Source organism: Hippocampus zosterae, chromosome 2, assembly GCF_025434085.1.
Source record: "Hippocampus zosterae strain Florida chromosome 2, ASM2543408v3, whole genome shotgun sequence".
NCBI lineage: Eukaryota > Metazoa > Chordata > Actinopteri > Syngnathiformes > Syngnathidae > Hippocampus > Hippocampus zosterae.
In genome coordinates, this window is record NC_067452.1 from 39,468,748 (window position 1) to 39,486,096 (window position 17,349).

Genomic DNA, 17,349 nt, shown 5'->3' on the forward strand with positions numbered 1-17,349 from the left:
ATAACATGTGAACTGCTTTGTATTCGTGTCCCATATTCAAAACAACACAATGTTTGAGTTTACTTTCACAATGCGCTTCCCGATGAACAATAATGCAGCATATCAAACTAGCTTTTCCACGGATTTATGGTTTGACGCTTTTTCAGACCGTCTTCCTGGTCTCAAATGAAAAACAACAAAAACAAAAAAAAGAACCCGTTGGAACTAAGCGGTAGCTAGCACACCATGCTAATACTGTACACTGGTCACTAGTTCTTCGTTTTAAACCGAGGCACAATTTTGGCATGGTTCATTTTGTTCATTCATCCTGTTTTAAGCCACGAGGAATGAGGTCGCCGACGTCGCGATGCTTTCGGCATTACATGATTCACATTAACTGAGGTTTCTTGCTATTTTTTCCCACTCTGAAAAACAAAAGTTTTTCAGGTAGGCTATCCACCATTTTATCCAATCATTTTACATTTTGCACTTTTACGATACGGATTAACATTACTCTTTATTTATATGTTTTTACATTTTTTTGTTCTTTTATCATTTACATTTTTCACCTATCTTGACCTTTCCCTTTCTGGCCTTCTTTCTGGTAACCTTTTTTTTATTTCTGCCTTCCTTCCCCGACACCTGCCATTTATTCATACATCATTCTTTCCGTCTTTCTTTCTTGCCTTCCTTACAATTTAAGTAAACGCCAAACACCAGTACAGTACTCTCAAATCTTTTTCCCTTCAGTTCTTCCTGCCGAGGCCAAGTCAGCCTTGCTTGTCCATGATGTGGCTGCGCGTGGCTTTCTTGCTGCTGTGCACAAGCGCCGCTGGATGCACAGACACGTTCAATGCATCAGGACTGCTGCTCGAATTTACGGCTGTGGACTTTGATGACAAAATCAATTCTGGGAAGATGGTCTTCATCTATTTTGAGAGTCAAGGTATTGCTGCGCCGCACTGACCACTTTGCTTGCTCCCGACTGCCGAGAATGATATCATTTCTTCCTGTTCTCCTCTGTCGTCAGTCTCCCAAACCGTCTCTCTCTTCTTGGGGGAATTGAAAAAGTCTGCAGATGTTCTGAAAGATTACGGAGTACTCGTGGGCAAGGTAATGCGCAATTTCATGAGTCTTAACAATCAAGGATGTCTTTAAATAGCTCATTGTTGATCTCTAAAAGGGCTACCAATATAACATTATCGATTGATTATTATTATTTTGTAGATCAACTGCAAAAAGGAGAGGGTTCCCTCATACTGCACGAACGAAATGGTGCAGCAGACTGCTTTTCTTTTCAGGTATGTCAGGGGTGTCCAAACTTTTTGCCAAGGGGGCCAGATTTTATGTGGTAAAATGTCGGGGGCGGGGCCGACCTTGGCTGACATTCTTTACATTGAACAACAATATTGTTCAACAAATTTTAGTAAGCCAGTCATTTTCACATTTCCATTTTTATTTTAATTTCAACCATCTTAAGAATTTCTTTTGGTTCATTTGAAACAGGAATTTGAAATATGACATATCAGTCAATATAAACACGGAGTGATGTCTTGTTAACTCGTGAGTGATGCCCTCTAGTGTCTAAATGCTATTACTCATTTAGTGAATGCTATTACTCATTTAGCCACTAGAGGGAAGCAGTACTCTATGAAACATCACTCACCAGTCTACGAGACCTCAGTCAATGCAACACGTGTTCCATTGCGCCCAACCTGCGGGCCAGACGGCACTGATTTTATGACGGGGGCCGAGGGCCGGATGAATTTCGACCGCGGGCCGGATTTGGCCCCCGGGCCGGACTTTGGACATGCCTGAGGTATGTGGAGTGTACGTATAATACCCAGTATGTAGTCTAGACTTGTAAAGTCTGACTAGTTACTCCTAAAATAGCCTAAGTCTGTCTTTCCGGGTATAAAGTCGTCCCATTGAATGGCATAAAGATTGAGAGAGAGCCACGGGTTGGTTAGCAAACATATTTGTTGACAAGCAAGCTTGTTCGCCGCTGGTTGCAGTCAACGAGGTCGTAAATGTCAAATTTTGTGTTTGTTTGTTGTTGTTGAACTCCAAATGTCTCTTTTTGAAGGGATGGCAAGGAGTTCTTGAGCTTTGATTTGGACACCGTGTTTGACGTCAACTCCATTGTCTCTGAAGTCTTGTTGTAAGTAAACAAACAGTCCCTCAGGCTAATCACAAGTGCGTATTCAAAAAAATTGTTTCATTGTTGTTGTTTTTCTTGGAGTGCTTTATTTGTTCAGCCTGATGAGTCTTTTTCCTCTTTGTTGATCATCATGTTGTTGTGATGAAAATCAGTTTGCTATATTTATCGATGAACATTGAACTGCACGTTCGTAAAAAAACCAAACGCAGTCTCTCACATTCCCCCTTCAGCGCCATTTTGCGTGACGAGGTCAAGTACGTGCATTCGGACGCCGACCTCTTGGTCATGGAGAAGTCCGTCAGAGGAAAGAAGGACATCGTGCTGGCTTATGTCAGCAGTCTTGGCACACAAGGTACGGACGTCACTGATCAAACGGACACGCCGCTGTAGCGGTTCACATTGCTGACTTCATACGCTACATTGCTGCGTACATGAGAGCGCCGCTGCCTATGTTCTGTCCTCGGGTCAAAATGACCCGTCACCGTGTTAAAAAAAACGCCCCAAAAACCTCCTAACTGCAAACAGCGGTGTCTACAAGCCTACTGGAACCACAAAAGGATGATAAGGAAGGAACACAAGAACTTTTAAGAGACTGCTCATATGTGTGAGAGGGATTCTGCTCTGACAACTGAGCTGAAGTTTTACCTGTTAAGAAACAGGACAGAAAGTTCATGTTCCATGGCTTCTTTTTTTCTATGAAGAACCCAGAGAGAGTTATTTAGTTATTACTTATTCACTGTTTTTTTCTGTGAAGAACTCAGAGAGGGTTATTTATTCATTCATTCATCTTCCGAGCCGCTTGATCCTCACTAGGGTCGCGGGGGTGCTGGAGCCTATCCCTGCTGTCTTCGGGCAGTAGGCGGGGGACACCCTGAATCGGTTGCCAGCCAATCGCAGGGCACACAGAAACGAACAACCATTCGCACTCACACTCACACCTAGGGACAATTTAGAGCGTCCAATCAGCCTGCTACGCATGTTTTTGGAATGTGGGAGGAAACCGGAGCACCCGGAGAAAACCCACGCAGACCCGGGGAGAACATGCAAACTCCACACAGGGAGGCCGGAGCTGGAATCGAACCCGGTACCTCTGCACTGTGAAGCCGACGTGCTAACCACTGGACTACCGGGCTGCCCAGAGGGTTATTTAGTTATTATTTATTTTTATTTATTATTTAATGTTTTTATTATTTTATTATTTATTAATTTTATTATTATTATTATTTAATTAAATTTATTAATTTATTAGTTTAGTTAATCAATTAATTATTTATTATGTATTATTTTATTGTTATTAAATTATTTATTTATTTCATTAATCGTGTTATTTTTTGTTTCCTGACTTTTTTTTCCTGTCAAGAACCTGGAAAGGGTCATTTGGTTATGTGTGGCTTTCTGGAAAACAAAAAAAAATTTAAGATCCCCTACGATCGTCACACTTTTTCTGTTACAAACTGACACCGGCCCCCCCATCAGAGAAGGGAAAAGTTTGAGGACCCCTGCTCTAAATTGTCCCTTGAGTAAGTTTTGGCCTCCTCTAGAGGGCACTCTTGGTTTAAAGCTGCATTGGCATTGCACTAACCTTGAAATTTAAACCAAGAGCACCATCTAAAGGTGTCAAAAGGTATCACAGGTGCTTCACGAAGCTTCGTTTTCCCATCATTACCAGTAAGCTGTTGCGTCTGCGTTACTTTAGAGCACAGATCCGTCATGGAGACGGCTTACGTGTACGGATCGAAACACCAGTTCATCCTCATAACTGGAGGCCCCGTCTTGAAGCACTTGGGGTATGTTTGTCTTCTCATCCGATCTCCTAGCCAAGGAAGGAAATGACTTTAAAGGCTTTTCCTTTCCGCGTTCGCAGATCCTCTCCGCTGTCTCGCGTGTGGTTCCTCCACTGCGCGGCCCCCAACTCCGAGCGCTGCCCGTTGACACCGATGAGGACGCCGCTGTCCACGCTCAGCCTGCACGCCTTCCTGCAACTGATGGAGGCGCCGCTGTTGGTAACCCGGCTCCTTTGCTTTCTCAAAACGCCAAAGGGAAAGCAACGCATCGTTGACAGCGCCGCGATTCATTTTGTGCGCTTTTCTGCTCCGTTGGTTCCCTGTCGCCAGTCGGAAGTATACAAAGACCCCGCCGCTGTTCCGAGCCCACTCTTCCCCTACCGCCGGACCCCCCAGGTCTTTCTGTTCTCGCATTCCGAAACGGAGCGACTGGACCGCGACACGGCCGAGGCGCTGGCCTGGAGGCTCCGGGGCGTTGCCCTGATGACGCTGGTGCACAGGTAAGATACAAGGTACATCAACAAGTCGTCTTGCAGGTTCTTTTGTGATCATCAGACCATGGGAATGGATTCGATCTTTGTGTTCTCAAGGAAGAGCCCTGCGGTGAAAACGCCGGTTGAATATAACGCTGCTTACAGGCTGCCGGATGAGGTTTGGTGATGATTTATTGAATATTTCCGTCACCGGCGGTGCCTTGATTACGAGTGAGGCGATTTACAAAGAAATTGTTTGGGTGATTTATTCATTTTGTTTTCGCACGAATTAGTGAGCAAAAATTGGAGATATTTAACTTGAATATCCATCCATCTATCCATTTTCCCGAACCGCTTGATCCTCACTGGGGTCGCGGGGGGTGCTGGAGCCTATCCCAGCCGTTTTCGGGCAGTAGGCGGGGGACACCCTGAATCGGTTGCCAGCCAATCGCAGGGCACACAGAGACCAACAACCATCCGTGCTCACACCCACAACGCGGGAAAATTTTTGAGTGTTCAATCATCCTGCCATGGATGTTTTTGGAATGTGGGAGGAAACCGGAGCACCCGGAGAAAACCCACGCAGGCCCGTGGAGAACATGCAAACTCCACACAGGGAGGCCGGAGCTGGAATCGAACCCGGTACCTCTGCACTGTGAAGCCGACGTGCTAACCACTGGACTACCGGGCCGCCTAACTTGAATATAACGAGATCATTTCAACCCCCTTTATACCAAGCGAGCTCTGTATGGCCACTCCCGGTTGAAGTTTGTTGTCAAATTAAGCATACCAAGGAAAACAAAAGAGAATTACACGTACCGGTAATTTAGCTGTCACTCTAATGCAAATGCAAAACCCCACAAACGGGCTAAATTTGCACCGCTACTGCGATGCCAGAGCCATATTCAGCAAGGGATTTTCGAACACAAACTGGGCAGCAACACAAGTAGACAGCCAATATTAAAACACTTACATGCATGTTTTCTTTATCTTTATAAAAAGTGACCAATATCAAGGCATCTTTCTCAGTCAGTTGTGAAAAAGTGTATATCTGTATTTTACTGCCCCCTGCTGGCAAAGGTGCGCACATCAGAAGGAGAATAATGTCCATTTCATTGCAGCAACAACAAAAAAATGTCACAGAAACTCTTTGTTCTTTATATTCTCTTTAATTATGTCACTACTGTATGGCTTTATAAAGTACAATATTGTCCAATTTGCTTCACTAAAATGATTACAAATATTTTATTGAGGTTTTTTTTTTTTCCTCAGGAGGCTGGAACAGATTATTGGTATTTCAATCGGTATTTCAAATAAGTTTTTCAAGTTACGAGCATGCTCACCCAACGATTTAAACTCGTCTCGCAAGGCTCCGCCGTGTTTTCAGTTTTGTTGATTTTTGTCGCCTGTGTCGTCCTTACTTACTAGGGGCCCGAGGTCAGGTATTTGACCTTAGACAACCCGGACGAGCTCCTGGAGCTCTTCCTTCATCGTGAGGGAGATGAAATGCAAAGTGAGGAGTTGGAAGGGGAAGAGTGTAATATTGAGGACGACGTGTCGAATGGTAAGGTTGAGAAATTGAGAACGAATGCCCAGGGGCCATGGAAGAAGGACGATGAGTACGGTTTCATTTTTGTTCTCCAGGGGAATTGGAAGACGAAATTGTGGCATCCGTCTATCTGAATCGAGGCCACATGGTACACACGGACTCCATTACCCAACTGACGTCAGACGACTTCCCCGATGCAGTAGCTCAAAGCGGCCTCACGGTGGTGCTCTTCTACCTCAAATGTATGTCGTGCTCTTCTGCGTTCGTCCTTGAACGTTTCACTGTGTGACGTCATAGAAGGAACTCTATTTTTTTTTAGAAGAGTGACAAAAACACACAGTAGGATGAGAAAGAGGGCGCCACTAGCTTTGTTTCTGTGACGTACCTTTTTCATCGAATTCATCTCGTCCTGTAAACCTGTACTTACTGTACATAAGATCGTTAAGATTAAAAGTTAAGATATCCTTTATTTGTCCCACGCTGGGGAAATTTACAGCCTCCAGCAGCAAGAATGTAGGTAGAAAGAAGAAAGAAGAAAAAAAACAAAAACAAACACCGTTCAATTAGGTGCAATATAAACACAAAATGGATAAATCGCATGGCATACACAGCTAATCTAATGGCGGACGAAAACGTTTGCATCGTCCTGTCGAGACATGAAAACAAGAACAGGCCACAAAGTCACAACGGCACCTGAAATGTTGTTCTCATAGGGAATTTAACCAAGGGTGGAATGTGGCCTCTTAAGTATCAGTTAAAACTTTTCACACATTTGAAATTTCCCTGAAAAAAATGACCACAAAGATGAAAGAGTGTCGTGACCGAAAGAACGAGATCCCGGATACAAGCGGCCGAAAAGAGTTTTCTCCGCAGGGTGTCCGGGCTCTCCCTTAGAGATAAGGTGAGAAGCTCGGTCATCCGGGAGGGGCTCAGAGTCGAGCCGCTTCTCCTCCACATCGAGAGGAGCCAGATGAGGTGGCTTGGGCATCTGATTCGGATGCCTCCTGAGCGCCTCCCCGGTGAGGTGTTCCGGGCATGTCCCACCGGGAGGAGACCCCGGGGAAGACCCAGGACACGCTGGAGAGACTATGTCACCCAGCTGGCCTGGGAACGTCTCGGGATAACCTGGGGAGAGCTGGACGAAGTAGCTAGGGAGAGGGAAGTCTGGGCTTCCATCCTAAAGCGGTTGCCCCCGTGACCCGGCCCCGGATAAGCGGTAGATGATGGATGGATGGATGAAAGTGTCAGAAAATGTTCAAGACTTATAATCTAAAATTGTGTCAATTGCGACATGGCAGTAAAATGTCATGAAGAGTAACTCAATTTGACCCTATAGATATGTTACGACTTGAAAGCGACATGATTGTTGTTGTTTTTTTTTTAAGGCAACAGGCAGATTACTCTTGATTGGTCACCAGTCAGTCACAAACAAACAAGCATTCACATTCAAATGCGCACTTCCAGTCACTGTATTTTTTACCTTTTGTAACAAGAGGCAATATTTTCCTGTTCAGGCGTTTTCGTTTCTTGAAAATTTCGTCTGAAGAGACGTTCTTAAGTAGAGGTACCACTGCATGTCCATTTTATTCACTGTAGTTTCTAATGCTACCACCAGGGGACGCTGTTTCAATGGCCTTCCTCAGCTCGTTTACAGAAGTGGCCCAGAGGCTTGCAGGTAATCACTACTTGCCGACAGTCTGCCATTTTATTTTTAAACTCTCTTCTACGTAAATGGTGTCAACGCTTTTTTTTTTTTTATTGCCGCATTTACAGATGCTGGCGTCGTTGACGTTCACCTGAGCGCAGTGGATTGCGGCGAATGGACTGACCTCTGCGCTGCTCGGCCAGTCGGCTCCCGCCCCATCTCGTTCCAGCCAATCACCGCATTTCCAAGTGTCCTGCTACTCCGCCCTCACGAGCCCATTCAGGTGTACCGAGGAATGTTGGGATGTGAGCCGCTGCTTCGCTTTATTTTACTGTGAGATTTTACTCTTTGACCTTTCTTTGTTTGTACGCCGAATGAAAGGGGATGGTGAAATTTGAAATTTCATCGACTTTGCCGTGCCCCCAAAAAAGAGATACTCGGGGGAAAAATATGGGACGCCCCTGCTCTCATGTCACGTTTGATGACAAACTTCGATGAAAGCTCTGAAAATAGAGTTAAAATGTGGCTAAAATGATTCCAAGTTTATTATTCATCCTCTGAAAAACGATGAAAATTATAGCATCGGATTTAGTCGTTTTTTCCCTTTTGTCGGCATTATGTTGAGGGGGAAGAAATTTTATCTGTGCTGTATGTTACACAGGCGGCCCGGTAGTCCAGTGGTTAGCACGTCGGCTTCACAGTGCAGAGGTACCGGGTTCGATTCCAGCTCCGGCCTCCCTGTGTGGAGTTTGCGTGTTCTCCCCGGGCCTGCGTGGGTTTTCTCCGGGTGCTCCGGTTTCCTCCCAAAAACCGGGAGGTCCCAAAAAAAAACATGCGTGGCAGGCTGATTGAACACTCTAAATTGTCCCTAGGTGTGAGTGTGGGTGCGAATGGTTGTTTGTTTCTGTGTGCCCTGCGATTGGCTGGCAACCGATTCAGGGTGTCCCCCGCCTACTGCCCGAAGACAGCTGGGATAGGCTCCAGCACCCCCCGCGACCCTAGTGAGGATCAAGCGGCTCGGAAGATGAATGAATAAATGTATGTTACACATACAGCACATTAGACAATAAAGTTGTATCCAATCCAATCCAATAACTGTCGTTTACTGCCTCCTAGTGGCCAAGGCAGGTACAGCAACAGGAACTGCACAACGAATTGGACTGCAGCATAAATTCATGACGCGCAAACCGTTTCATTCTTAACAGGAAGGAGGCACGCCGTTTGCGTTCATCGACCACCCAAAAAGATTTTGTGGTCTGGACCTGGTTCCCGAGCCTTGAGTTTGGCACGTTGGAAGCCCATAAAGATATGATCAACATTAAAAACTTCACGTTCGCGGATGTCATTCGCAGATGAAGCGAAAATGATCACGTTCTCGGGAGCTTTTGATAGGATAAAGAAAAGTGGAGGGAAAAAAAAAAACAACATTCCAAAGGAATGTTAGTTTTGGCCACCATTGCAGCTGTGATAAAGCCCCACGCAGGAGGAGACTCCACAAAATGCGCGTGCGTGATGAGGACCATGAAAGATATCTTCACCACCCCAAATAAACACACGCAGGAAAGACATTCTGAGCTGAGCTGTGTGTAAACATGCAAAAACGGACAAAGCGGGGGGGCGGGGGGGGGGGGGGTTGGTTTGAGAGAAAACACCGGTGTCCACACGGGGAGTCGTACCCGCTCACTTCCTGCGCTATGCTATCAATACGAGTCCATCTTGAGCTTTTTTTTAAATGTCTTTGCCAAGGGATGTCATTTGAGAAAAGCGATGACGTTTTTCAGGCCCCGAGAAATGTCATCTTGTCAATTTGTGTTATGGAAACGGTAATCAACCTTTCACAGCCCCCCCGCCCCCCACCCCCTTTGTGTCTGTGTGCGCATTGTCCTTCATCCAGGAGCCGTCCGCCCTCTCCCCGGGTTCTGTCGACTCAGCAGGAAGTGACTTCATTTCTTCACGGGACGCCTCATCCTGAGCTAGCGGGCTACATCCCTGACAAAATAGTCGGACTGTTTAGGATGCGGACACTTTCGGGTAATAGATGAATTGCGTACGCCATTTTGGAAAATTCCGTTCTAAAAGTCTCGGCTGAAATGTGAGAGAGCGAAATGATGGGTTGATGAGTTTGTGTGAAGCGATGGGTGTTTCTGCCGTTTTGTTGGCAGATGCGTCCGTTTTTAATGAAGCGGCAAAGTCGTTGCGAGGGAGGGTGCTGAGTGCGATGCTGACAGACGTGCTGGCACAGGAATGGTAGGCACTGAGAAGTATTTTCTTTGAGTATGCCGCCATCACATAGACATCGACAAGAAAATAGTCAGTGTACGGCAGGGGTGTCCAAACTTTTTGCCAAGGGGGCCAGATTTTATGTGGTAAAATGTCGGGGGGCCGACCGTGGCTGACATTCTTTACATTCAACAACAATATTGTTCAACAAATTTTAGTAAGCCAGTCTGTTTCACATTTCCATTTTTATTTTAATTTCAACAATCTTAAGAATTTCTTTTGGTTCATTTGAAACAGGAATTTGAAATATGACATATCAGTCAATATAAACACGGAGTGATGTCTTGTTAACTCGTGAGTGATGCCCTCTAGTGTCTAAATGCTATTCCTCATTTAGTGAATGCTATTACTCATTTAGCCACTAGAGGGAAGCAGTACTCTATGAAACATCACTCACCAGTCGACGAGACCTCAGTCAATGCAACACGTGTTACATTGCGCCCAACCTGCGGGCCAGACGGCACTGACTTTATGACGGGGGCCGAGGGCCGGATGAAATTCGACCGCGGGCCGGATTTAGCCCGCGGGCCGGACTTTGGACATGCCTGGTGTACGGGAACAACTAAAAGTCCTCAATTCGGACATTTTCACTTCGGGCTATACTCACTTTTGTTGCCAGAAATTCAGACAGTGTTGATGGTTGAGGTATTTTGAGGAAACTGTGAATTTACATTGTTAGATAAGCGCTACTTTATTTTATTTGTAAAGTTGTTTAAGCAGTCAGTAGCTCAGAAAATGGGCGGAGTCAATTTTGTGAAATACTGTATATTTTGTGTGTGTGTGTGTGTGTGTGCTCTCCAAATGTGCTTTTTAGGGCCGCCGACCTCTCTGTCAGCCTCCCTGCAGTTTTAGTGTTTCCGTCTTGGAAGCGACACGCCCCGCCCACCGCGTTGTCACAGTTCACCTCCGCAGATGAGTTGGTTTCCCACGTTGATGCGGCGCTGCTACATCCTTTGGTAAGTTTTAAGTTCCAACGTTGAAGAATCTTTATGAAGAACGTTTGAAGCTCTTTGGGAGTGATGGGCTCGTATTAAACCGTAGCCTCGGAAGATGGTACCTCATCAGGGCCTTTAGTCATTCAATCGCAGCCATTTTCACTGGAGCAACGCCCTCAATCCCAGCGTTTGACTGGATTTTGACTGATCTTGCACGGCCCACAGAATATTTGGTTCTTATGCGATATAACGATGGAGCCTACCAAAATAAAGTTTGGACTCGGCAGAAAAAAAAAATGTTTGTTCTATTACCATCCATCCATCCATCATCTACCGCTTATCCGGGGCCGGGTCGCGGGGGCAACAGCTTTAGCAGGGAAGCCCAGACTTCCCTCTCCCTAGCTACTTCGTCCAGCTCTCCCCGGGGGATCCCGAGTCGTTCCCAGGCAAGCTGGGTGACATAGTCTCTCCAGCGTGTCCTGGGTCTTCCTCGGGGTCTCCTCCCGGTGGGACATGCCCGGAACACCTCACCAGGGAGGCGCTCAGGAGGCATCCGAATCAGATGCCCAAGCCACCTCATCTGGCTCCTCTCGATGTGGAGGAGAAGCGGCTCGACTCTGAGCCCCTCCCGGATGACCGAGCCTCTCACCTTATCTCTAAGGGAGAGCCCGGACACCCTGCGGAGGAAACTCATTTCAGCCGCTTGTATCCGGGATCTCGTTCTTTCGGTCAAGACTCATAGCTCGTGACCATAGATGAGGGTTGGGACGTAGATCGACCGGTAAATTGAGAGCTTCGCCCTTTGGCTCAGCTCCTTCTTCACCATGACAGACCGATACAACGTCCGCTTTCTATTACAAAATGGCTAAGTTTCATGAAAATGGCGATTCCTGGGCAAAAAAACGGAAAAAAAGAGCTTTTTGTAAAAGCATGCATTTCAAGCACGTGAGGCACCACTGCCACCTACTGGTCGCTTTTTTTTACATGATTTACAATACAAACGGCTTATTCTCATTCACAGATTGCATCAGACCCTCCTCCCCTCTGACGCAAAAAAAAAAACGTAGACGTCCAAGTACGTCCTTGGTAGGCGGAGCCCAATATTGCGGCTATTGTAGCCCCTTTGACACCGTCAGTAAAATCTTTTCGCTGCTCTGATGAAGTGGCAATATTCCGCTTGTGGTCAGTTTGTCACAAAGGCAGGATGCCACCTGTGAACAGCCGTGGTTTGCAATGCCGGGATCCGCAATGTACGCGAGATATGAAATACACAGAACATTTGTTGCAGAAGAGACATGTGCAGCATTGCAACTTTTCGGAAGCGAGTTAAGATGCGCTATGAGCTCCAAGCCGCAGATTACAAACACCATTTGTGGAAACAAGGTTATGACGACATGAATCATTTCATTGAATATTTGTTTGTCCAGGCGGCCCGATAGTCCAGTGGTTAGCACGTCGGCTTCACAGTGCAGAGGTACCGGGTTCGATTCCAGCTCCGGCCTCCCTGTGTGGAGTTTGCATGTTCTCCCCGGGCCTGCGTGGGTTTTCTCCGGGTGCTCCGGTTTCCTCCCACATTCCAAAAACATGCGTGGCAGGTTGATTGAACGCTCTAAATTGCGGCCCGGTAGTCTAGTGGTTAGCACTTCGGCTTCACAGTGCAGAGGTACCGGGTTCGATTCCAGCTCCGGCCTCCCTGTGTGGAGTTTGCATGTTCTCCCCGGGCCTGCGTGGGTTTTCTCCGGGTGCTCCGGTTTCCTCCCACATTCCAAAAACATGCGTGGCAGGTTGATTGAACGCTCTAAATTGTCCCTAGGTGTGAGTGTGAGCGTGGTTGGTTGTTCGTGTCTGTGTGCCCTGCGATTGGCTGGCACCCGATTCAGGGTGTCCCCCGCCTACTGCCCGGAGACAGCTGGGATAGGCTCCAGCACCCCCCGCGACCCTGGTGAGGATCAAGCGGCTCGGAAGATGAATGAATGAATGAATCAATGAATTTGTTTGTCCCCCCCCCCCCCCCCCCCCCCCCCCCCCTCTGTTGTATCGTCAGCCTGAACTGACCGTGGAAAACCTGCCGTCCTTACTGAGCCTGGGAAAAGCTCTTCTCTTGTTGTTTGTTGGAGAAGAGGAGGACGAGCTCGGGCTGAGGCAGAACACGCTGCTCCTGGAGGAGATGAAAAGGCTGCCGGAATCGGGAGGCGACAGGATGGAGCCCTACTTGACCTGCTGGATCCACCTGTATGCCGTATTTACACCAAAACATTCCGGATTATTTATTGACCGACACTTTGCTAATTGTGTTTGTTAGCGTGCGTGCCTATTGGACCTTAATCTTTAAAATTTTCATACAAACCCCCGCTAATATATATATATTTTTTTTACACTTAGCTAAACCTTTAAAATAAACGTTAAAAAAAATAGCAGGCCCTCAAAATAGCAGCATGGCGACCAACGTTCAAATTTGCCGTCTACGGAGCAGGCTGAAGTGTTGATCGAAATCCAGGCAGAGGTTTCATTCCTAAAATGTATATTTAAAGATATTGCAAATGACTTGAACATGGATGTAGAATTTGAAAATGAGCGGCTTGGAGAATGGATGGATGGACACTGTCCTTCAATGTAGGAAAATAATAATGACTAAAATACTTTTGGAATTAAAAATGCTTCCTGCATAAATACGATGTACCAATAAAAATGTTTTGAAACCATCCATCCATCCATTTTCCGATCCGCTTTATCCTCACAAGGGCGGCGGGGGTTGCTGGAGCCTATCTCAGCCGTCTTCGGGCAGTAGGCGGGGGGGGGGGGACACCCTGAACCGCTTGCCAGCCAATCGCAGGGCACACAGAGACCAACAACCATCCACGCTCACACTCGCACCTCAGGACAATTTAGAGCGTTCAGTTACCCTACCAAGCATGTTTTTTTTTTTTGGAATGTGGGAGGAAACCGGAACACCCGGAGAAAACCCACGCATGCACGGGTAGAACATGCAAACTCCACACAGGGAGGCCAGAGCCTGGAATCGAACGCGCGACGTTTGCACTGTGAGGCCAATGTGCTAACTACTCGACCACCATTTCAAAACCAATGTTTATTTTGCAAAAAAAAATAGTTGCCTTTTTTTTTTGCGCTCTATATTTCATGACTTTCCCTCATTTGATGGGGCAACGAAAATCAAAATTAAGCATCAAATGTCCCAATAATTCCACATTGTGGTCTCTGTAGACTGCAATCTGCATGCTTTCTCATGTGGAAATCTCCTCTGGGAAAAGCTTTACTTTTCTAACTTAACATTAGCCCCCCCCCCCCCTCGGAGGACTTGGTCTCTGTTCATTTCGACTCCGGCTGAATTTATGGCTCGTTATTACCAAGGTGACAAATACGGTGTCTGCCCGCGACCTTAATTGCTGGATCAGCACAGCCAATGTAGTGTCCTCCGTGTGGCGATATTTTTCGTAGGGTTTTGGTGAAGTCCGATGAACGAAATATGTTGTTTCCTTTCAAGGTGGCTTTAGTGTCTTTAGTGTCAAGGAGGTGTCTTTAGTTTGAACGAGGAAAAAAGAAGGAGAAACTCATTGTGTCAAAAAAAATGATGGCGGCCCTGTCATTGGACCGTGACGATTGTTGCATCCAGTAAATTAGAACATTGTTGAACAGTTCATTTAATTCAGTAGTTCACTTTTAAAAAAAGAGAACTACTGAGAGATGACTAAAAAGCGAGTCAGGCACAAAAGTCTTTTGTTGTTGTTTTGAGTCCAACACATTTCTATTGCAGTGGTCACACTCCAGCTGGTATGTCAGTCCTGGGCTCCTATCTGGGTTCTCTGCCCCCCCTTCCTGCACTGATTCTCACTCATTTGCCCTCTGGACGTGAAGTTTATGAGTACCCACCCAACACACCCATTACAGCCCAGTCTGTCTTGCAGTGGCTGCAAAGAGTGGAGGATGCCAAAGAGTCTCCTGCAGGTAAGGATCCCGACGTCCCAAACGATGCGAGACAATCCATTCCGAAAGGAGAAGTTTCTCGAAGCGAAAGTGCATTTTAAAAGCTTGTTGAAGGAAAAAATGTCATGCTGAGTTTGCTATTACAACCAAATGCAGAATTGAATGAACTTACACCACATGATTCTCTTGCTGTTTCGCATTTTGACATATGGTCACTCATTGATACAGTTTCTTTCAATCAATCCTTATCCACAGAAGATGTATAATGCTTGTGAAATACATTATTGTTGACACTTTCTCCAGTTTGAAAAGACCTCTCTAACGTTAAAGGACAGGTGTTTTAGAAGTGGGGCTTAAACTAAAGACACGATGAAACAAATTATGTCCTTTACAGTTTTGGACAAATACATTTATTTACACTTGTATTCAACATAAGGAAATTCATACTCTATCTACCTATCCATCTATCTCGCCAGCTAGCCACCTAGCTGTGGTACCTTTCTCTCTAGCTAGCTTTCTATCTATCTATCTATCTATCTATCTATCTATCTATCTATCTATCTATCTATCTATCTATCTATCTATCTATCTATCTATCTATCTATCTATCTATCTATCTATCTATCTATCTATCTATCTATCTATCTATCTATCTATCTATCTATCTATCTATCTATCTATCTATCTATCTATCTATCTATCTATCTATCTATCTATCTATCTATCTCTGGATTATTTATTTCCGACACTTTGCTAATAGATAGAGATATCTATCTAGCTAGCTATCTCGCTAGCTAGCTAGGCGGCTATCTCGCCAACTAGCTGTGGTACCTTTCTCTCTAGCTAGCTTTCTATCTAGCCTAGCTAGCTAGCTTTCTAGCTAGCTGCCATGGTTGTCTCTATAGGAAATATATCTAATAATATATACACAGATTAGATACAACATTATCCTCCCAATGTGTACTATTGTCACAATGACAATAGATGGTATTTTGCAAGTCAAAATCTCTCTCATTACCGTCTCAAGACAAATAGAATTCAGAAAAGCTGACCTCATTTAGCTCCTTTGCATGTTGCAATGTCTCGGAAATGTTTTTAAAAGCCATTAAAGTAAAACCGTAGTTGTGCCTGCTGTGAGTTTGAGCTCAGCACTTAAGGGCAACGTGGGGTAATGTGTTGTTGTTAATAGCGTAATGAACATAATTGTGTGGCAACACATTCCTTGTATTGTGCTCCCGGCCGTACTATCCAGTTTCGTAATACTTAGAAAGCCATGTGGATGTTGTTCTCTGGTACTTTTAAACTTTTCCCATTACATTCTCCATGGCTGCCATTTGGAATAGAAATGCCAACTCAGGACTGTCTATTTTGAATATGATTTTGGCTTACCGTGGCACCAATTTTTGAATGATCTCCTACTTTAGATTCAATTGAGTCATTGGTCTCGGTCTATAGGCATGTTGGGGAATGATGACTGGCCTCCCTCTGTCGAGTTTTATGACTTTCTGAAAATCATGGATGAGGAGGAGCCCGGCTTTGCCAAGCAGCGCGTTCCTCAACGGGACGACGACGGAGAAGAGGAGGTGGATGAGGCACAGTCGACCGCGGAGGAACCAACGGCAGATTCCTCTTACCGCACGCCGCATCACTCAGAATTATGAAAAATGATTCGGAGATTATTTTTTTAAAATCGTAACGTGGGTCATTTGGTAGTGCAGTGGCTGGCACATAATTGGACTGGGGTCGAATTGCACCGAAATTAGCAATCGAAGGTGCACCCAGTCTCTCCACCCTAAGTCTGATTGTCTATTGTACTTAGAAGTTATATACTACTGAACTCCATCCATCCATCATCTACCGCTTATCCGGGGCCGGGTCGCGGGGGCAACAGCCCAGACTTCCCGCTCCCTAGCTACTTCTTCCAGCTCTCCCCGGGGGGGTCCAGAGTCGTTCCCAGGCAAGCTGGGTGACATAGTCTCTCCAGCGTGTCCTGGGTCTTCCTCGAGGTCTCCTCCCGGTGGGACATGACCGAAACACCTCACCGGGGAGGCGCTCAGGAGGCATCCGAATCAGATGCCCAAGCCACCTCATCTGGCTCCTCTCGATGTGGAGGAGAAGCGGCTCGACTCTGAGCCCCTCCGGATGACTGAGCTTCTCACCTTATCTCTAAGGGAGAGCCCGGACACCCTGCGGAGAAAACTCATTTCGGCCGCTTGTATCCGGGATCTCGTTCTTTCGGTCACGACCATTTTTTTTTTTTATCGTACCTATAGTGGGAGCCTGCATGCATAACTTTATGAATCACAAGGAAATCACCAGTGATGCCTGAAACGTATTTTCCTGTTGCTGTTATTATTATTTTTGACAGATTTGAAGTGAAGCAGTCCTAAATGAGATTTCTCCCTAATGATGTCAGGGTTCAAGCTCGCTAGCTCACGCTCAAGTTCAGCGAGTGCTGAAGGGTCGGATGAGAACAGACTCCGGCCGCACCATTAGAAACGCTTGCACAATCGAATATATGAGCTATACAAAAGTCTCCACGTTTATGCTCGATTTTGTCACCATATGTTTCCTGTTGTGGAGTGGGCCACTGCTGACCTT

General features: G+C 46.0%; 1 protein-coding gene and 1 long non-coding RNA gene across 5 annotated transcripts in view; one reads left to right on the forward strand and one right to left on the reverse strand.

Moving 5' to 3' along the window:
- LOC127596615 (uncharacterized) overlaps positions 1-17,349 on the reverse strand; it is a 106,209-nt gene that overhangs the window by 16,872 nt on the left and 71,988 nt on the right. The window lies entirely within an intron of this gene.
- Positions 19-16,700, forward strand: txndc16 (thioredoxin domain containing 16). Of its 2 annotated transcripts, XM_052059203.1 has the most exons (20): positions 19-426; positions 730-925; positions 1,010-1,092; positions 1,207-1,280; positions 2,066-2,140; positions 2,371-2,492; positions 3,837-3,927; positions 4,005-4,143; positions 4,255-4,424; positions 4,515-4,575; positions 5,826-5,961; positions 6,042-6,188; positions 7,562-7,621; positions 7,720-7,924; positions 9,486-9,622; positions 9,754-9,838; positions 10,686-10,827; positions 12,851-13,038; positions 14,579-14,769; positions 16,204-16,699. In XM_052059203.1, exons 2-20 carry the CDS (start codon positions 766-768, stop codon positions 16,407-16,409), a joined length of 2,472 nt encoding a protein of 823 aa, XP_051915163.1. In that variant the 5' UTR covers positions 19-426; positions 730-765; the 3' UTR covers positions 16,410-16,699. The 2 variants fall into 2 exon arrangements, with proteins under 2 accessions (XP_051915163.1, XP_051915164.1); XM_052059204.1 differs by lacking the exons at positions 19-426; positions 730-925; positions 1,010-1,092 and having other exon boundaries at positions 1,263-1,280; positions 2,066-2,144; positions 16,204-16,700.

What these genes read in the sequence shown, in the direction of transcription:
- txndc16 (XM_052059203.1), top strand. Translation starts at nt 766, where the DNA reads ATGATGTGGCTGCGCGTGGCTTTCTTGCTGCTGTGCACAAGCGCCGCT. An exon ending in GACGTGCTGGCACAGGAATG is followed by an intron (nt 9,839 to 10,685) that starts GTAGGCACTGAG and finishes TGTGCTTTTTAG; the next exon opens with GGCCGCCGACCTCTCTGTCA. An exon ending in TGCCAAAGAGTCTCCTGCAG is followed by an intron (nt 14,770 to 16,203) that starts GTAAGGATCCCG and finishes CTCGGTCTATAG; the next exon opens with GCATGTTGGGGAATGATGAC.